The following is a 21,789-nucleotide window of genomic DNA, read 5'->3' as shown; positions in this document are numbered from 1 at the left end:
AAAAAAATTTTTTAAAGATGTGCAATTTTAGTTATAGTAAAGATATAAATTAAAGCTACAATATACAATTTTTCATTCATCAAATTAGCAAAAATTGGTTTTACAGTATAACTTAAGTGAAGCGAGATGGACATTCTTATACATTGGTGGTAGCAAGTTATTCTCTATGGAAAGCAATTTAGTAATTGTTTTACAATTAAAAATGCACATGCTTTTTTTTTTTTTAAGGCTTTATTGTGTATTAAATGAGTGAAGGCTTTCAGGGCAGATCACCAGTTTTACATTCAGCAAATTGTTATAATGATTACAATCCCCTCCATGCACCCTTAGCCAATAGTATTTACTTCTATTACCTATTTTTTCTTTATTATTTGATATACACATTATTGTTGTTGCTGGGTGCCATCGAATCGGTCCCCACTCATAGCGACTCTGTGCACAACAGAATGAAACACTGCCTGAACCTGGGCCAACCTCAGTTGTTGCCACGCTTGGGCCCATTGATGCTGCCACTTGGCCAATCCATCTCCCTGGGGGTCTTCCTCTTTTTCTCTGACCCTCTACGTTACCAAACATGATATCCTTCTCCAGCAACTGATCCAACCTGACAATATGTCCAAAGTATGAGAGACGAAGTTTGGCCATTCTGGCCTCCAAGGAGCATGTACCACATTGTAAATATACATTCGTTTAAATGTCCAAAGGGCACATTTTTCAAGCCAGCCTCCTTCCCCTAGGCATATTGCTTTTAACAGTCCATGGTCTTACAGTCCAATGCTGCTCTGTCTCTCTATGCCATTGCCTCTGCCACCATCTCTGTTATGGCTGCTTTTCTGGTTAGGATCCCTCACTCCTCTCATGTTCTTCCCTCTTGGTGGTCCTAAGGTCCTTTGTTCCTGAAATGACAGATTAACTATTTCCCCTTTTTAGTTGCATCTCTTCTACATTTACAGTTGAGACAATTCCCATTAGACCTGAAAACAACTACTCACAATTGAATCATATAATCCTATCCCCTTCATCTCCAGACCCATCTGGACATAAGGAAAGTTGTTCAGTAGAATTTCTTTTATACTCCCCTCATTCTAACACTGAGCACCCTCCTGAAAGCTTGTAAGCTAGGTACTTATAGGTCTTTATAGCCCCCCACCCCCGCCAGCTTTGGTAGCCAAAGTCTAAGTTACCTGTCTCTATCAACCTAGTGTTCTGAGGAGACATGCTTTATCCTTGATATGAAGAATGCTTCCCTATTGGGTTGGAGTTTTGGGCAACTTCATCCATAAGCAAAGGTCCAGTAGATCAGGTTGTAGCAGTTTATGCTTGCTCCGTGTTTCATACTTCTTTATCTTCATCTGGTCGAATTCTGGTCAACAAGCCAACCACGCTAGGTCCAATGGGTCTACAAGTCTGAGTCCTCTACAAGTTCTCACGTGCCTCTCTCGAGATCAGCTGGCTGCTTCATTCTTAACTCTAGCCCTCAGTGGCTAGGTCAGTGACTTTGGGCTTGGGAGTTCACACATCTCCCTGAACCTCAAACCACCCAGCCCATCTTCTTCTCTTTCTTATCTCAAGGTCATCGGGTGCCTGTGGTATATGGCCATTCTCAGCCCATGCTTTCTTGCTGCATTTCCCCTATTTCCACTCACAAGTTGACCAGGACAATCGCCAGCAAGCATACAAGACAATTAATGTGTTCATTTTGAGTTTCAGTCTTAGAAATTTACCCTGATAGACTGACTTTTCTTGTCCTAATATCTCCAGGGCAAACAGCTTACTTGATATTGTCACAGCTAAATAGTCTGCCTTTTTCTGCCCCCCTTCTCTCCCCATTGGTCTTTCTTTCAAGAAGTATCTTCTGTCCCTCTAGCCATTATGGTTGCTCTGCCATGTCTTTTCAATTGGAAACGTCCCATCCCAGAAGGTTCTGGGTAGGGCTCAGGATTCCATCTAAGGCCCCATACTCTACCAAGGCTTAACGAGAAGCATGTGTTCCTGGGTACATTCTAAACCCCTTTTAGATAATTCAGTCTGTTGTAGGCTGAAGACGGGTTTACAAGATTTCTGTAATCATCTTCCCCAGTTATCCTCTCTATCCTACTTAAATGTCCATATTAACACTAGTAGGCAGGAAAACCCAACATCGCAAAACAGTCAAGTACCTTAACATTATTGCCTCTCCTTTACCCCTTCAGCCTATGTCTTAATCCCTATATCATAAAGCCTTCTCATTCCAAGGCTGTGCATATGTCAGTCTACTTCTATCCCATTTAGTCCATGTATACCTCCCAAAGTCTTTCCCTATCATCCCTGTTCCTCTCCTCCTTCCCGCTTCTTGCGTATTGTCTTCCCCCTCCCATTTATTGCCCTCCCTGTCTCCTGAGTAATCATATATATATCTCCTGACCTCTGATTACTGCCCCTGGTAACCCTCAGAGAATTATTCTTTTAGCATGGAAATCTTTTCTTAAGTTTTTGCAGTAATGGTCTTATGCAGTATCTGTCTTTTTGTGCCTGACTGATTTCACTCAGCATTATGTCCTCAAGGTTCATCCTTGTTTTGCAGCTTCATCGTTATTCTTCAAGGTAGCACAGTATTCCACTGTGTGTATGTACCAGTGTTTGTTTATTCATCCTTCCATTGATGGGCACTTGGGTTGTCTCCAGTTTTTTGCTGCTGTGAATAGTGCTGTGACGAACATTTATGTGCATGTATCTACTCACATTCTGACTCGTTTTTGTGGATATATACCAAGTAGAGGAATTGCTGGATCATAAGCTATTTCTATTTCCAGCTTTCTGAGGAAGCACCATGTCATTTTCCAAGGTGATTGAACTAAATTGCAGTCCTACAAGCAATGTAGGAACCAGTTTGCATCCCACCATTTGTTGTCCTCTGCTATTTTGAAATTTGTGGTTACTGCTGGTGTGAGATGATACCTCATTGTTTTGATTTGCATCTCTCTAATGGCTAATGATCATGAACATCAAAATAATCTTTGCTCTAAAAGAGGTCTTTTGCAATAGATTCAAGGTAATGCCAAACTTCATTTGATTTCTTTACTGTTGCCTTCATGGAAATTGATTTTTGTTCCAAGTAGATGTAAATATATGCATACATTTCTCATCATTAAGATTAACTGTTAGTGATATTTGTTGTCATGCATTTCTTCAACTAGCATTGTGTCACTAGATAGCTACATATTTTATGGTGATTTAAATTCACAAATTCATTAGAAAGCTTTTTTCTATCTTTCGTGTTACAGTGGTGGTGGTTATGTACTATGGAATCAGTTCAGATTCATAGCGACCCGGTATGGGGTTTCCGAGGTTGTAAATCTTTAGAAAAGTAGAAAGCCTCATGTTTCTCCCATGGAATCACTGGTAGTTTTGAACTGCTGACTTTGAGATTAGCAGCCTGACTTGTAACCATTATGCTACCAGAACTCCTTTCATGTTAACCATAGGTTAAAGGAGCTCTGGTAGCATAGTGTTTACGAATTGGGCTGCGAACCGCAAGGTCATCACTTCTAAACTACCAGCTGTTCCGTGGGAAAAAGATGAGACTTTCTGGTTCTGTAAAGATTTACAGCCTTGGAAACCCTGTACAGGGTCGCTATGAGTCGGAATCGACTCCACAGCATATAACCATCACCGTAGTGTCTCTAATATTTTTGCCAGAGCTTGACTGTTGTTGGTTGCTATTAAGTCAATTCCAATTCATAGCAACTCCATGTGAGTAAACTACCCCATAGGGTTTTCTTAGCTGTAGACTTAGGGAAGCAGATCACTAGGTCATTCTCCTCTGAAGCCTCTGTGTGGTTTCAAACTGTCCGCCTTTCTTTTAGCAGCCAAGCAATTAACTGTGTCTTTTTACCAGCCTTCAATTGTAATTTCTTCACTGTTCTTCCAGCCTCCAATAATAGACTCTGTGAGGTCCCTGTGGTCCCTTGTCTGTTGCCTGGTTTTAAAGCCAGTACACATGCTAAGATTTTTATTACAGCAGCACTCTGCCGCAGGTGTTGTTTATTTATTTTTGTGTATCTGTTGCTGTGTGCTAGACTCCAAAATTTAATGGCTCGAAAAATCTAGGCATTTATTCTACAACTTTCCTCAGGATTGCTGGCTTTCCTTCCTTTGCACACTACCTTCCTACCTCCCACACCCATTGAAATCCAACTTTTCTCAGAGGTTTCTGTTTACAAGAATAAGAAATAACTGCTTTCAGAACTGGGGCAAGGAAGTTGTAAGATAAATCTGGAACATCCTGTTGTGCCAAATATAAGGAAATGTTAAAAAAAACTAAGGTGGCATATCAAAAAGACACAAGAGCTAGTCTGAAGGGATAGCTTGAATGTCGAAATAAATAAGAACAGTAATTATACCTCATTGAATGACATGAATATACATTAGCTTATTTAGATAACAGGAGAATGGATACATAAATGTGTATGCATTTATTTTTTAAATAGGGCAGAGTAGGTCAATTATTGGAGTTCAGGTGTGGTGCTTGCTGTATGATAAGCAATAGACTGCTAACCTAAAGGTCAGCAGTTCAAACTGTTCACCAACCACTACTCAGAAACCCAATCCAGGGATCACTGTGAGTCTGAACAAACTTGACAGCACTTAACAACAGCAACCGCAACAACAACAATGTCATATATGAAAAGTATTTTATACTTCAGAAAGTGAAAAAGGAGCAAGGCCATTAATTTTATATATATTCTTAAAGCATTTTGTTTTACTGCTTGTATCCTATCTCAGCCTTTAAAACAAATTGATAAAATATTCATGTATAGTTTGATGCACATAGAACATGTTCATCCTCAGTACTTGGACTTAATTTGTTTTATCTTACTGCTTACTTGCTTGGGAAATAAATTATTTTCAATCTAGATTATAAGAGAATTTCTTCAAATGAAATCATTAAAGTATAATTATCTTTTTTAAAGTGTGTTATCTATATAGTAGTCTGCTATACCTGGAGCTCTATAAGTGGAGGACAGGGTGTCTTAGTCATTTCTGAGTCCACCATTTCATCCATTTGCTTGTTTTTAAAAAAACTTATTTTATGAGCACCTACTCTGTCTTTTGTATTGAGTGCCAAGTTTTAGTCTTCAGAGTTGAGTAAAAAATACATAATACGTTTATAGTTGTTTTCTTGTTTCCTAGGAATGACTGGTGAGTTTGAACTGTCGACCTTGCAGTTCAAACTGATCATGCAATCCAGTGCTTATCCTGCAGCGCCACACCTGGACATTGGCTGTATGAATCAAGAGCCATTTGTTGTTGTTAGGTGCCATTGAGTCGGTACCAACTCATAGTGACCCTATGCACAAAAGAGCGAAACACTGCCTGGTCCTATACCAGCCTCACAGTGGTTGCTACACCTGAGCCCATTGCTGTTGCCACTGTGCCAGTCCAGTTCATTGAGGGTCTTCCTCTTTTCTCTGACCCTCCACATTACCAAACATGGTACCCTTCTCCAGTGACTGGTCCCTTTTGACGATATGTCCGAAGTATGAGAGATGAAATCTGGCCATCCTGGCTTCCAAGGAGCATTCTGGCTACACTTCTTCCAAAACAGATCTGTTTGTTCTTTTGTTATTCCATGGCATTTTCAGTATTCTCCTGGAGCACCATAACTCAAATGCATCAATTCATCTATGGTTTTCCTTATTTACTACTGTACAACTTTCACATGTATATGAGGTTATTGGGTCAGGCACACCTTAGTCCTCAAACTGAAATCTTTGCTCTTCAGCACTTTAAAAAGGTCTTGTGCAGCAGATTTGCCTAATGCAATATGTCATTTGATTTCATGACTGCTGCTTCCTTGAGTGTTGATGCTTGATCCAAGCAAAATGAACTCTTTGACAACTTCAGTCTTTTTTTTTATGTGGATGTTGTTTATTGGTCCATTGGTGAGGATTTTTTGTTTTCTTTACATTAAGATGCAACCCGTAGCAAAGGCTTTGATCTTTGATCTTCATCAGTAAATATTTTAAGTTCTGTTTGCTTTCATAAGCAAGGTTGTATCATCTGCATATCTCAGGTTATTAATGAATCTTCCTCCAATCCTGAAGGAAGAAGTCTAAGGTGCACTGCCCCGCCCATTAGTGTTGTGGAATTCTTACTATTTTCAGCTTCTTTACTTTAACATATTATTTTAAAACTTGAACTTGTTTTACATTCTGAGGTGAGTGCTACTTAGAGGGAACGTTTTGTGGGTTTTTTTTTAATGTTTTATTATGTATTGTGTGATAGTCTACATGGGGGAACATTAGTTTTACATTCATTCCATCATACATCGTCTCATTGCCATAGTTACCATCCCGTCCATGCATTATCGCCCAACCAAAGGATATACCCTACAATCCCGGCCCCCCTCCCCTCATGGTCCTCAGCACACAGCCCTTCTCCCTCTCTGGTTCCCTAGTCCCCAGGCACTCCATCTCTTAGCGTCGTCATCTCTCTTCACGTCATCCTCTCTGTCTCAGTCTCTGTCCTCACTGCTCCTCTGGGTGGGGTCCTACTCTCCGCTCTTCTCCATTGATGGTCCCAGGGCCCTGCGATCCTAGACTGAAAGGTTAATCACTCCCTCCTTGCTATAAAATGTCCACCTTTACATTACCAGTCCTCACAATCAGTCCTGATGACAGTCATTCACCCTTGCATCCCAAGGGACCCATCCACATTTCTTTTCATCTGCCCCTCCCAGACAGGTCGGACACTACTCACTGGAGACTCCACCATCCTCCCTGCCCTGTGGGTCTAGGTTCCCTCTTGAAAGCTTGTAAGCCAGTCACTTCTTACCTTTGTATCCCTTCTCCCATTTTTGGTTAGTCAATGTTCAAGTTGTCCATCCCTATCTACTCTTTGTGCGGAGGGGGTGGGAATAATTCTTGGAGCAGGGATTTGTTTCCTCTTTTGAGCTATTGCATTTATACATGGATGTCCAGTTTATCAGACTATATCAGATGATGCTTTTTTTTTTTCTTTTTTTCCTCTTCTTTCTTCTTTGAGTGTGGGTGTTCCTGCATCTGTCCGCCCTCTTCTTATCAGTTGGTTGGTTCAGTCTCCTCTCTAGTCCTCTGTGGTTGTGTCACTGACTCTGAGCCCTTGAGTCCCCAGGTCTTGCCTCACTGCTGGCCGACCAAGTCTCTACCTGGGCTCACTATAGTCTGGTGAACGATGCAGGGCTTAGCCCACTGCTTCTTCGATGTTCTTCAGTCACTTCTCTTTATGGGTGATGTGTGTGGTCGCCTATCAGAACACGTTTTCCCATTGCGTCTTAGTCTTGGAGGAGGATTTGCGCTGAGAGGACCCAATGGCTTACCTTGATATCTCCTGGGGAGACAGCTTGCTTGTTCTTGTGGTAACAGTCGGACTGCCCTTGTTGTTTTGTATTTTTCCTGTAGGTCCTTCTTTCAAGAAGTGTCTTCTGGTTTTCTGACTACTCCAGGCTGGTCTGCTTGTCCTTTCAAGAGGAAAGTTTCCCTTCTCTGATGGTCTGGTTGAGATTCAGGCTTCCTTCTATAGTTTTATGCAGTGCAGAGGCTCCTCATGAGACCTCCTTCACTAGATACATTGTAGCCCCATTTTAGGTATTCCAATTAGTTATAGGCAGAAGACGGATTTACAAGCTTTCTATTGTGATATTTCTGGCTATTCCTTTCACTCTTGAGGGAAAGATTTTTATAAATAAATATCAATCAGGAGTTTTCCAAAAGATGTCTTAAAACTTTTTCCTTTGAAATGTTTCTTTCCATTAAATTGAAACATCCATGGTATTTCCTTGGAAATTTTCTCTCATATTTTTATCAGGCCAAGGCTGATAGGCTTTTTGTGCTGTGATCAACTGTTTAACACATCCAAGGATTATGCCAGCAATTATCATAGTTCTTGGCTTTTATCAGTAGCATTAGAAGAAAAAATGGCTAGTGAAAGACCAAGGCCACATTCGTGATACATAAAAGTAACTTAATAGCTGAAGTCAGCAAAATTGTTTATTATGAAGTTTGTGATTTTTTACAATACGTGTTAAATAGGTGAACTTACAGTCTGGAACATAAGATAAGATTGATTATACTGAATAAAGATGAAAACTTAGGAAGCTTGTGTGACAATAATGGTATTATTTGTATTTGTGAAATCAGAAGGAGGTTACTCAGGTATCACAGTGATAATAGTAACTTCTCCATTTATTTAACTGAAGTGTAAGAAAATTATTTTAAGTGATTTTTAATGTAAATTTTTAAGTAAATGTTTTGTATACCAAACACTATTATTTCCTTTGGGTAATGCTGTAGGATAAGCACTGGACTGCTAACCACAACGTCAGCAGCTCAAACCCACCAGCCTGCTCCACAATAGAAAGAGAGGCTTTCTGTTTCATAAAGATTTCCAGCCTTGGACACCCTATCTAGAGTTGCTTATGAGTCGAATCGACTCAAGGACAGTGGGGTTTTGACCAAAGATTGTGATTATAAATTATTGTATTATACTGCTGTGCTTTATTATATAGTATAATGCCATTTTAATTTTGGGGGATTTCACTGTTTGTTTGGTTTTGTTTTCTTAATATCAACCTTATAAAGCAGACTTTGCCTCTGAATAAGAAAATTAAGCAACAGAATTGTTTGATGTTTGCATTTTATAGTAAAAAATTAATTTTCCATGCATTATTTCATATGTTTTTTAGCATGTGATGTGAAAATGAAGGAATATGAAGCTACAGGAATGAATTTAAAATGTTGAGTGAAAGTCACAAAAGAACACATACACAGGGGGCTTTTAGTTTTAGAAAATTCAGGTATAGTAGGCAAATAATGGCTCCCCAAAGATGTCTACTTCCTAATCCCTGTAATTTGTGAATATATTAGGTTATATGGCAGAGAAAATTGAGGTTACTAATCAGTTGACCTTAAAATAGGAAGACTATCCTGGTTTATCCTGGAATCCTGATATTGTGCTGTAAGCACTGAACTGTTCACAAGGTTGGCAGTTCAAATCCACTAGATGTTCCTTGGAAACCCTATACAGAGTCTCTGTGAGTTGGAACTGACTCGATGACACTTAACAACAGCAACATCCTGGATTATTTGGGTATTAGGAAGAGGCAGAGAAGTGTAATCCTAAGGATCTATAATAGTGTAAGAGAAAGGCAGAAGAGGAAGAACCAAACAGATGGAGAACAAAGGACTTGACCCAACATTGCTGGCTTCAAGATGGAAGAATGAATGTATGAGCCAAGGAATGTGGGTGCCCTCTATAAGTTGAAAAAGGCCAAAAAACAGATTATGCCCCTAGAACCTCCAGAAAGAACACAGTCATGCCCATGTATGATTTTAGCCGTGTGGACCCATTTCCAACTTCTGATCTCTGGAACTGGCATTTTAAGCCACTGAGTTTATTGTTAGGCAAAAGTAAGAAACTAACGTAGGAGGCAAAACTATAAATTATAAAGTACTAAAGCCATAAAATTTTCAAGTAAATGATTATTGCAAAAATCAGTGCTTTGATTACATTGTGAGGAGGAAAAAAGGTTATGATTCAGAAGAACCATATTGGGGCTTCTGAGGTACTGAATTTATTTCTTTGAATGCATTTTGTTGTTGTTGTTAAGTACCATGGAGTCGGTTCCGACTCATAGTGACCCTGTACAGGGTTTCCGAGGCTGTAAATCTTTACGGGAGCAGAAAGCCTCATCTTTCTCCCACAGAACAGCTGATAGTTTCAAACTGCCGACCTTGAGATTAGCAGCCCTATTCATAACCACTGCGCTGTATGTGGAGTGTTTTGTGGTGTGTTTTTTATTGTATTTTCTTGCAGGTTAGTTTTATTTCAGCCTTTTAAGGGCTCAATTCTTTACATGGGCTTTGGTAGCAGTAGGGGGCAGCACCTACAGGTCTAAATTGGGGTGGGGGTCTTTGATCCTTCCAAGCTTCATGAAAATGGTTCCTGACCTCCTTGCTGTGAATGGCACAGCAGACACAATAACTACATGTACAGCTTGGGGAACACATATGCATCGAAGACACTCGCTTCAGAAATATCCCTGACGGCTGCGGCCTCTACTATGTTTCGAATTATGAACTTCTTAATGGTCTTGTCTTTGGGCACATAGTGAGCACAGCACAGTTCATGCAGTGAATAGGCTGCACATGGCAGCGGCCCTTTTTGGCACCGCTGTTGTTTCTCCTTTTCTTTGTCATCGAGGACCTGAGAGAAAGCATGCATATGTGTTTTATACAGCCTTCTACATTTATGATGCTAGCATACATTGTTTTCTAACCAGAAAAAAATTTAAGAAAAACCTATATCCATAATTATTTTTTAAAATGGCTTTAAAAAAAAAAAATCTGAAGAACACGGGCTATAATTTTCCTCTTCTACCACATTTTAAAAGGAGCTCTGCTAGTGTAGTGGTTACGAATTGGTTTGCTAACCTCAGGGTCAACAGTTCAAAACTACCAGCTGTTCCGTAGGAGAAAAATGAGACTTTCTGCTCCAGTAAAAGATTTACAGCCTTAGAAACCCTATACAGGGTCACTGTGAGTCAGAACTGACTCCACAGCACAATAACTTATTACCACCACCACCACATTTTTAGTTATAAAAATATTTCTTTCTAGAGGGAATATGGCAACAAATGTCCTTTATAAAGCAGTATTGTAGTATTACGTATAATATGATCTGTGACCCAAGTAACTAAATCACCTTCTTCATTCATAAACTTACAGCATGTAAAAAGATTACCCACAACACAAGGAAGAAATTACTTGTCTTCTCAATTAAAAAACAAAGTTTAAATGGGAAGTTTTGAGTTCCAAAACTATGTACATTTTGATTTTCATTTGGAAAGACAAGTCAAAAACTGGTAGTTTTGATCGTCATCAGTAAGTGCTGTAGATTATAACTCAATATAAAAAAAAGCAAAAATCCTGATTACAATGATAAAAAATTAGAAACCAACAAAAGAAGATCAAGGAAATAAAATCAAATACATGGAAACTGAATAACAACCTGATTAAAAGCTACTGGGAAACAGAACAAATAAAAAATGCAGTAAAAAAAATTCCTAGCAACAAATGAGAATGAAAACACAATATACCAAAACCTGTGGGACACAGCCAAAGCAATGCTGAGAGGGTAATTTATAGCAATAAATGCACATGTCCAAAAAGAAGAAAGAACCAAAGTCAACACATCAACACAACATCTCTAACAATTAGAAAAAGACTGCCAAAGTAAACCTACAGTCACCGGAATAAAAATTAGAGCTGAAATAGAAAACAGAAAAACAATAGAAAGAATAGAAAGAATCAACAAGACAATAAGCTGGTTCTTTGAAACAATCAATACAATTGAAAAATTATTGGCAAATTTGACAAAAGAAAAGAGGGATAAGATGTAAGTAACATGAATAAAAAGAATTTAACTATTAAGAGAAAAGGAGCTATAGTAGAGAAAAGAGAGGAAATAAAAGGAAGGAATAAAAAAGTGTACGTAGAAAAATACTGGAGAAGGAAGTTGAAACAGAAAAAATAGTAAAGAGAGATCAAAAGGGAAAAAAGAAGAGGAGAAATGAGAAACAGAATAAAGAAGAAAAAAATATAAGTGGAGAATAGGATAAAATCAAGAGAATGAAAAGAGAAGTAGAAGGAGGAGAAATAATAAACACCCCAAAACAAAACAAAAAACTATTCAACTGTTGAACCCAGAGAGGAGAAAATTCTGGGTGGTGCTCCTGGAAGCCAAGAAGGTCATGAAGTGCATGGGAGAACAATGTGTTATCCATATGTACAGAGCACTCAGTCTGGAAGTAGTTCATGGAGGCCCTTGATGGAACTGGTTTCAGTGTCTGTTAGCACCATAGGGCAGCTGCAGGTTGGGTGACTGGTTAAATGCTGGTCTTCAGAGTCTGTAGGTCTGAAGTCTAGCACACTTGAATCCAGGCACCAAATCAGTGCACCAAAGTGGGGAAGTAGGTCCCAACTTCACACTGGCAAGGCTCCCAACTATGTGGCTATGATTTCCTGGAGAGTAGGGTCTGTGCTGTGATTGGATGAGTGTGGGAGCTCTCCTCCCCACTGGTCACCAGGGGACTCTGGGGAATTAGAAGGAATTACACCTTTCCCATTACCTGTGTGAATCTGCTCTGCCAGACTACCCTGTTGCCAGAGCTTCTCACAAGATGGTCATGCCTCATCCAGCTGGCCATTCACCAGTTTGTTTGCCTCTCGGGCCATCTCCTCCAAGCAAGCTCTCAGTCCATTTCTCTAATCTTTTCTCTGAAGTTCAGGGTTCCCAAAATTTCATCTGTGTCTGTTTCATTCATTGCATCTCTTATATCTTTGTTGTAGAGGGTCCTTGTAGTGTGTCTGATTAGTTCACCATCTTTCTGGACTTCCATCTTTTTTTGATGCATCCTGTATCATTCAGTATTTTGCCTGTAGAAGCCTTCAGTATTTTGCCCATAGAATCTTTCAGTATTTCAATTTAAAAAAAATTTTTTTATTGAGAAGAATGCTAAATAAAATTCCCTTTTGGTTTTCTGACTCCTGGTCTTTGCATATTTCATTATAATATTTGATTATGTCTTCTTAAGCTGTCCTTTAAAATCTGTTGAGCTCTTTTATTTCTTCTATTCACTTTAGCTACTGTATGTTCAAGAGCAAGTTACAGGGTCTCGTCTGACATCATTTTGGCCTTTTCTTTTTGCTTTTTTCATGTATGGTGTCCTTGATGTCATCCCACAATTTGCCCCGTGTTAGGTCATAAGTGTTTAATGCATCAACTTTGTTCTTGAGATGGTCTCTAAATTTAGAAGGGATATATATTTGAGGTCATATTTTGGCTCTTGTTTTCATTTTATTCAGGGTCAGATTGAACTTGCATATGATAGTCCGTTTCTCAGCCAACCCCTGACCTCTCATTCTGACTGATGGTACTGAGCTGCTCCATCATCTTTTTCCACAACAGTAGCTGATTTGATCTCTGTGTATTCCATTTGGTAAGGTCCACATGTATAGTTGCCATTTATGCTATGGTAAAAAGGTATTTGCAATGAATAAGTTGTTGGTTGGTTATTCAATATAGGTTATTCATATAGGAAAGGCGAGATAAGGGTTTGATTCTTTTTAATTTACTAATTTTCAAGATAATAAATTTGTTTTCATCTTTTTTGTGTGTGACATTATAAATTCATATTGGTGGATTTTAATCCATTACTGTTTGTTACCTGTATTGTAACTAAAATAGTGTCATCTTTGTCTATAGTAAAGATGGCTCATTGTTTCCTTTATGGTATGACCCTGTTAATCTTTGTTAAAGAAAGAGACAATTATTTTTTATTTTGCATTGTTTTCTTTTTTAAAAACTGCAAAATGTTTTCTTTACCTTTGGTAAGGTGGATTTTAGGAATGTTTTTGTTCCCTTAGTAATATGATCTTTGAGGAAATATATAGGTAGGTGTGCCTTGGAACTTGTGTTTCTTGTAAAGTCATAAGGAATAAACATTTCCTACCAACAGATTTGAAGTTATATGTTAAAATTATTTATTTGAATAATTATTCACTTAGTCTCCACAGAATGCACTCTGGGGAATTCAGGCAATTATGAGGCCTGTTTATTTAACATAAGATTTCAGTAGTAAGTTGAAGGACTGATTTTTAAGTTAATTGATTTTTTCTTCCAGACCTGTCACGAAACCGCCTCTCAGAAGTTCCTATAGAAGCATGTCACTTTGTTTCTCTTGAGAATCTCAATTTGTACCAAAACTGTATTCGGTATATTCCAGAGGCAATTTTAAATCTACAGACACTAACATTTTTAAATATCAGGTAAGAATATGCCTTCCTTTTAAAAAATTTCTAGTTTTAATAGTTTTTCAGTTCTCTCTTTCATTAAAATACACCTATTTCTCATGTACTGACTATGTCATTATCCACTGTTTTGCATTTATGACAGTAGTAAAAAAAAATCTGACTTTTTTGTACATTAAGGAGGAGCTGAAACAATAAGGGAAGGAGGAAAGGGCAAGGCTTGTGAGAGAGAGGACATAAGACCACATAGGCTACTGGTGGTTGGTATTAAAAGAATTGGGTGTAGGAGTCCAGCCTGGCCTGTTGTGAGCATGGGAGTGTGTGTGTGTGCAGGAGATGGAGGTGCTAGGAGGCAGTGGGTATCAGGACTACAGGAGTTGGATGCAGGGCTGGGAAGTCTCATTTCTGATGAGGCCTTTCTGCCACCTCCACCAGGCCTAGATGGCTTAGCTGTAACCTGCCTTCAGACCTGCTGCCCAGACTTGTCTCTGGATTTGGCAGAACAGGAATGTGGAGAAATGAGGCATGGAGGTCTATGCAGAAGCCTAAAGCACAATCAGGTGATAGTGAAGCCCCCTGCTGCTCCAGAGGCAACCCCTAACCAGCACCACCAATAATCCTCTTTGTGTCTGCTGTGTAAGAAGCATCACTAGACACATTATGGGTTCCTAGATGGTGATTGATGGTGCAGGTGGAATTTGGAGACAGATGGACACTGGTTCCCCAGACAGGGCGAGGGGTCCCAACTCTGACATACTCATTTTTGTATAGCAACCTAGTCATGTTGGTGAGGAGAGGGTTTATGCATTACCTGTTACTGTCAGCAACACCTATACATATACTTGTTTATAGGCTATATTTTTAACAGTATTTTCTGTGTCTTTCTAACTTTACCCTTTATTTTGGCTTTGTAATCATTAATAAACCATGCTAGCCTTTAGCCTAATAGACTTGCAACAGTCTTATAGCAGAGGTTCTCCATTTACATTTTCATGTAAGTTTTACCAACTGAGAATGGTAGATCTGAAATTATATTTCTCTTATTTACATTTAATTTAATTTAGTAAAAATTTCATTTGGTTCTTGTTGACCATATATTTTTGTCTATTAAGTTCTGAATTTATACATATATTCAACTCCATTTTTCTTATCTTGAAAGGACTCTTGTTATTTTCTTTCTTTTTAAAAATTGTAAATGTTCATTGGTAGAAATGCACAAGTTGAGAAAATTTTAAAGGAAATTCATTAAATTGTTATATCTGAGTCATATAATTTTAAGTGATCTTTCTATTTTCCTAGGTTTCAGTGAGATTTTAAAATGAGTTTTCTCCCTAGTATGAAGTTCTTTTAGTCAATATTTTTATATGTAATTGTTTGTTGTAAGTTGATATACTTTAAAAGTCCATTTCTCATTCATAGAACATTTAATTTCTCCCACTTTTTCACCATGATAAAAGTAATAATAGTAGATGAAAGCAACAGCAGTAGAACATCTTTCTATGTAAATTTTGTTTTTGTTTTCTAAAGATAAGTTGTTAGGAATAGAATTTCTGGATTAAAACGTTGTAAAGGCTTATGTTTTACTTAAATTAAGTAAGGAAAATATTTTGAAAATGAAAGATGAAAATAAAATACATAAATAAAATTTTAATTTATTTTAATCTTAATGTGTTTTGTTATCTTACTTTTGGATCTAATATGCATAATACTTTTATATAAAGGTTCTGTACTTATAACTCAGATGGTATGGTATATTTAAAATCACAGCGTATCAGTTGTTTTCTATAGTACTCTATTTGGATCATTTATGTACTTTGGTTATAATATTACAAAGAGGGAAGTAGATTACAAACAATTTATGTTTGTGATTTTTAGGAAGAAGACTGTACAGCAGTTAGCTATGCTTTTTATAGTGTTGTGTGTTTTTTTTCAAACCAAAGGTCTCACATATTTATTAGCCAACCTCTTTAAATGCGGAAGCATAAAAATAAAGGAAGAAACCAGAAGTTTTGCAAAACATGTTCAGTTAATCAAATCTTGGTAAAATTGGACTTGCTGTATAATAGGGTGCTAGGACCTGGGTGTATTATGTGCTGCGCCGTCACATGTGCAACTCCTTAGAGACCCAGTTTGGTTCTTCTCCAGTGTCTTCTCTTGGAGTTGTATCTGGGTTTATTACCAGTTTTCATTCGAATCCACTGGGGAATGGGATGATTCTGCTTTTGTTTCTTGGCCAGGAATCTTTAGATCCTGAAAGTCTTGTGAGAAGACAGAGTGAAGATGGAATATAGGAGCACTCACACGATGGCCAAGAAAGGAAGAGCCCTTATGTCAATTTTACTTTAATAAAATAATACTATGTTGTGCTTTTATAACACTTCATTATTTTAAAAACAGTTTTTGATGTAACAGCTCTGCATTATAGGCAGGGGAGGTAGTAAGATCCTTAATTTACAGAATTTCTGTAAGATGCAAATAAGTCAAATGTATTTCCTAAAGCCACAAAGCTTACAGGCAATGAAATGAAAGCTAGAGTCCTTGCAGTACAGATATTTGTTATTTTATTGAGTTTAGAATAAGAAAATTGGAAACTTTGTTCAGTTGTGGACTCTTACTCTTTACTCTTTTTGTGTTTACAAATTTAGTCGGAACCAACTATCAACATTGCCAGTGCATTTGTGCAATTTACCACTGAAAGTTTTAATTGCTAGCAATAACAAATTGGTCTCACTTCCAGAAGAAATTGGATATCTCAGAAATTTGACAGAACTTGTAAGTAAATATTTTATTTTTGATTGGCCATCACGGGATCTGTTGTATATCCAGTTACTTTTTTTTTTTTTTCAAGCTTTTATTGTGAATTGAGTGAAAGTTTACAGGGCAGATCATCAGTTTTACATTCTACAAATCATATACTTTGTTTCATTACAATGATTATAATCCCCTCCATGTACCATCAGTTAACAGTATTTCTCTCTATTCATTATAGCTCTTTTTTTTTTTTAAACACTCAGGTATTTATAAAAATTTAAACCACCAAAGGGCACATTCTGCAAAGTCTGCCTCCTGGCCACCAGCTCTCAGGCCCTCTCTTTGAATCTAGAGTCCTCAGCTGCGCCCTCTCTCCATGTCCCCATCTCTGCCTCTATCTGTGGTGTTGCTGCTTCTGGATAGATTCATAAGAATCTTATCTCCGTCTCTTTTTACCAGACCCATCTAGACAAGATGAAAACTATTCAGTGGGAACTCTGTATTCCCCCACACACTCTTAAGTTCCCTCTTGAAAACTTGTAAGCCAGTCACTTCATGCCTCTATCGCCCCGTCATTTTAATTAGCCAATGTCTAAGTTGCCTGTCCCTATCTACCCTGTATACAAAAGGGAATAGTATTGATACTTGATGTGAAGACTCCTTCCCTCTCTGTTGGTATTTTGAGCTACTACCTCCATGAGTATAGGTCAAGTTCATCAAATTGTAGCAATTTACCTTCATTTCATTTGTCAAAAAAAATTTTTTTTTAATCTTCCTCTAATTGACTTCTGATTATCAAGCCATCATGGAGGCTAGGTCAAATGGGTACTGTCTGCAAGTTTGTGTATCTCCCCTCAATTCATATCAACTGGATGCTTCATTCTCAGCTTTAGCCCTCTGTGGCTATGTCCTTGTCCATGGGCCCAGGAGTCCCCAGGTCTCATCACAATTTGGACCAACCAGCCCTTCCTCTTCTCTCACTCATCTCCAAGTCAGCAGGAGTCTATGGAACGTGGTTGAACTCAGCCCATTTTCTTTGTTGCTGCCTTTCCCCCTCTTCCACTCACCAGCAGACCAGTGTAGTTGCCAACAAGTTTATACGCCTGCACATGTGTTCCCTTTGAGTTTCAGTCTTCGTAACCATATTCTTATATGGTTGTTGTTGTTGTGATGAGTCGATTCCAACCCATAGCGACCCTTATAGGGTTTCTGAGGAGCAGCTGATGAGCTTGAACCGCCAACCTTGCAGTTCAAACAGCTTTGCAGTCTGGCACATTAACCAGTAGAAAGCCACTAATAAGAATTTTTTTAAGTTACTTTCCAGTATTGATAATACATTTAAAAAAAAATGTTTTATTGTGAATTATATGATAGTTTACATGGGATAACATTAGCTTTACATTCATACTATTGTAATTGTTTCATTGTCATGGTTACAATCCCTTCCATGCATCATCAACCAACCAAAGGGTATACCCCACAAGCCTGCCCCTTGGTTGTCAGCACACAGCCCCTCTCTCTCTCCGGATCTAGAGTCCCCAACCATTCCATCTCTCCACGTCATTGCCTCTGCCTCCATCTCTGGTGTCACTGTTTCTCTGGGTAGGGTCCTGCACTCCGCTTTTCTCCCTTGATAGTCCCAGGGACCTCCGCTCCTGGGCTGCAAAGTCAACCACTCCCCTCCTTTTGCTACAAAACATCTACCTTTACATGATAATGCATTTTTATTGACTTATTAGTATCAAATATTAAGAAAGAACCTATGTTACAAGTCTGATAGGCTCACATGGAATGAAAAAAGGCAGAATTATGTTCAAATCAATATTGAGCACTTCTCTATTCTTAAAACTCTTAAGATATAAGTTAATAATGTGTTTGGATTTTTCAAATTATATTCTGGTAATGTCATTAATGTTTTTTACTTTTGCTTAGCCCCTGTAGGGGAGAATGAGCACTTTAAAAGTCACGTTTATATTTTTACTGTACATGCTGCCTTCAGGGACCTACTTCCACTTTAAAGTAAACTACTTTACTGGCATTTGTTTTCTTTCCTTCAGTTGAGTTTTCTGTGTGTGACTTGGGTGAAGGTCTAAGTCAGAATCAGCAGCTTTCATTCAACAAATTACACACACACTTTTTCCTTGTAACAACAGTTGTCCTACTTCCTCCCTGTGGCTCCCCATTTGTGTCGTATATTAAAAAAAAAAAAAAATGAGCAAAGCAAATATATTTGATGTACATATACAAAACAAAAAATATGTATTCACTGAAATGTCCAAAGGGCACATTCTGCATGCCAGCCTTCTGCCCACAGGTACACAGCATTACTCAGTCCATGGACCTAGAGCCTGCAACTGCTCTGTCTCTCCATGCCACCGCCTCTGTCACTTTTCTAGGTAGGAATTTCATGCCCCACTCTTTCTTCTTGATAGTCTGCTCCTGAAATGAAAGATTAACTACTCCCCACTTTTAGTTACATATCTTCTGCAATTACAGTTACAACCATCATAATCCTGCTAATAGTTACTCACAATTGAGTCATAAAATCCTTTCACTGTCAGACCCCATACATACCCTTTCACCAAATCTATCTGGAAAAGAGGGAAAGTCTTCAGTGAGGATTCTACATTAACCCCTCATTCTGAAACTAAGCACACCCATGAACGTTTGTAAACTAGCCACTTCTTGCCATTATAGCCCTTCATTTAATTTTTCATCCCTATAAACCCAGTACACTGAGGAAACAAGCTTGTTCCTTGATATGAAGAATCCTTCCATTCCATTTGGAATTTTGAGTCACCACATTCATAAGCAAAATCCTAGTTCATCAAATTGCAGCAATTTGCACGTATTCACAGTATTAAATATCTTTATCTTCCTTGGGTCAAGTTGTGGTTAACTAGCCATCTAAGCTAGGTCAAATGGGTACTAGCTGCAAGTTTGGGAGTTCTTGCACACCTACCTGCACTTCAGATCAGCTGACTACTTTATTCTTAGCCCTAGCCCCCAAGGGCTAGGCCAAGTGCTCATGGGCTCAGTTCACAAATCTTCCTAAACTTCAGATCATCCAGCCCATCCTCTTCTCTCTGTCATCTTGTCAACGGGTACCAGTGGCACATGGTCACAGTCAGCCCATGTTTTCATTGCTGCATTTCCCCCACTTACACTCACAAGTGGTGATCACCGGTGAAGTATACTAGACTGCTCATGGGTTCCCTTTAAATTTCAGTCCTAAAAGTTGGTTTTCCCTGATGCGCTGACTTTTCTTGCTTTGGTGCTTCCATAGCTTGCTTGAAATTTAAACATCCAAACAGTCTGATTTTTTGTTGTTGTTGTTTTTTGGCAGATCTCTCTTTCAGCTGTTCTGGATTGGAGTGTTTGTCTTCTCAACAGAGAATGACATATTTTCTAAGAATCCTAACTGAACTCCTTTACCTAACACTACTTGTAAACTATAAGAAACCACCTTGTAGGTACTTATGCTCTGGCAGGAAATAAAACTTTTCTGATTTAATCATTACATTAATGTGAATTAAGTGTATCTTCATTTTAGAGCTGAGGACACTTAAGTTGTTAAATGTAATCGGGTCGGTTACAACTCATAGTGACCCTGTATGGGGTTTCCAAGGAGGAGCTCATGAGCTTGAACCACCAACCTTCTGGTTCAAACCACCTTTATGGTCCACCGCTTTAACCCAGAATGCCACATATAACTTAAACGACATTAATTATATAACTGAATTAGGATTTGAAGCCAGTTTAGCTTAACTTCAAAACCCATGTTTTGTTTTGTTTTCCCCTGTACTTTTTATTGTGAAATGAGCGTAGGTTTACAGAGCAGATTATTAGTTTTACATTCAACAGATCATACTTTGCTTCATTACAAAGACTGTAATGCCCTCCATATACCATCTGTTAACTGTATGTACCTCTATTCACTTTAACTCTTACATTCCTCTCTTTGTCTCCTGCTAATTTCATCTTTCTCTGCTAACCTCCCTCTTGTATATTGCCTTTCCTGTCACCCAAGTTAACATGTGTATATTCTCTAGCCCATGAATACTTTTCCCGTCATTCCCACTCCCAGTAGCCATCCTAGAATCCATGTTTTTAATAGTCGACTTACACATTTCTGAAACTGTCAGGTATAATATGTCCCCTGAAATTTTGGAGTATAGTTCCATGTAGGTTTTATTAGCAAAAATGAATATTATAAAAAGAAAAAATAAATGCATATACAATTTAGTTGGACCACAAATTAGGTCATTTTATTTTTCCTGGTTGATTCTAATATGAGATTTCATACATAAAGCTTCACAAATACAGTAAATCTGGAATATAGATGACTAGATTCTAACCACTGTTCAGAAAGCCAATCAGACATCAGAAATAAAACCCAAATGTATTTTTGTTGGCAATTCTTCAGATTTTGTCTTAATAATATGAAGCAGTAATAGTTTGTTCTCCCTGTTCAAATTCTTACTTTCAAATCATTTAAACATTCTTTTTCAACTTATTAAATTTTAACTACTTGAAAGATATGTCTTGCAAGAACTACTTTTAGCTTTCATGGAAGACATTAACTTATACCCTTAGTCATACAAAAGGAGCCCTAGTAGCACAACAGTTAAATGCTCAACTGCTGATTGAAAGGTTGGCAGTTTGAACCTACTCAGAAGTTCTACAGGAGAAACACCTGGTAGTCTGCTCTCATAAAGATCACAGCCTTTAGAAAAGCCTACAGGGCAGTTCTGCTTTGTAAAATATTACACATAAAATTGTTTGCAACTGTAAAGGAGCAACCTCAGGTATGATTTTGTCCAATTTCATAGTTTAAAATGGATAAGATCCTTGGAAACTCTATACAGGTTCGCTATAAGTCAGAACCAACTTGATGGCATTTAACAGAAACAACAACAAAACAGTTCTCTATTTTGTATTCTTTTGAACTAGGATGTGAGCTGCAATGAGATTCAGACAATACCCTCCCAGATTGGTAATCTGGAAGCCTTGAGAGATCTTAATGTAAGAAGAAATCACTTAGTACGTTTGCCTGAAGGTAAGAAACTGAGATGATTTTTTTGACTATTATTTTTGCTTGTTTTAAAGATCTTTCAAGGAGCTCTGGTAGCATAGTGGTTACGAATCGGGCTGCGAACCGCAAGGTCAGCAGTTTGAAACTACCAGCTGTTCCGCGGGAGAAAGATGA

The 21,789-nt window shown here is 38.2% G+C and overlaps 1 protein-coding gene and 1 pseudogene across 1 annotated transcript in view; one reads left to right on the top strand and one right to left on the bottom strand.

Annotated features, from left to right (window-relative positions):
• LRCH3 (leucine-rich repeats and calponin homology (CH) domain containing 3) overlaps positions 1–21,789 on the top strand; it is a 140,647-nt gene that overhangs the window by 45,007 nt on the left and 73,851 nt on the right. The window contains exons 2-4 of the mRNA XM_006869380.1: positions 13,703–13,847; positions 16,475–16,601; positions 21,534–21,639. Of these exons, the coding sequence (XP_006869442.1) occupies positions 13,703–13,847; positions 16,475–16,601; positions 21,534–21,639 (378 nt within the window). The remainder of the gene's footprint in view (positions 1–13,702; positions 13,848–16,474; positions 16,602–21,533; positions 21,640–21,789) is intronic.
• LOC102825778 lies at positions 9,855–10,217 on the bottom strand (annotated as a pseudogene).

This window comes from Chrysochloris asiatica, unplaced genomic scaffold (genome assembly GCF_000296735.1).
Source record: "Chrysochloris asiatica unplaced genomic scaffold, ChrAsi1.0 scaffold00130, whole genome shotgun sequence".
In the NCBI taxonomy this organism is placed as follows: domain Eukaryota; kingdom Metazoa; phylum Chordata; class Mammalia; order Afrosoricida; family Chrysochloridae; genus Chrysochloris; species Chrysochloris asiatica.
The sequence above is the reverse complement of the archived record's forward strand: the minus strand, read 5'-3'. Positions and strand labels throughout refer to the sequence as shown.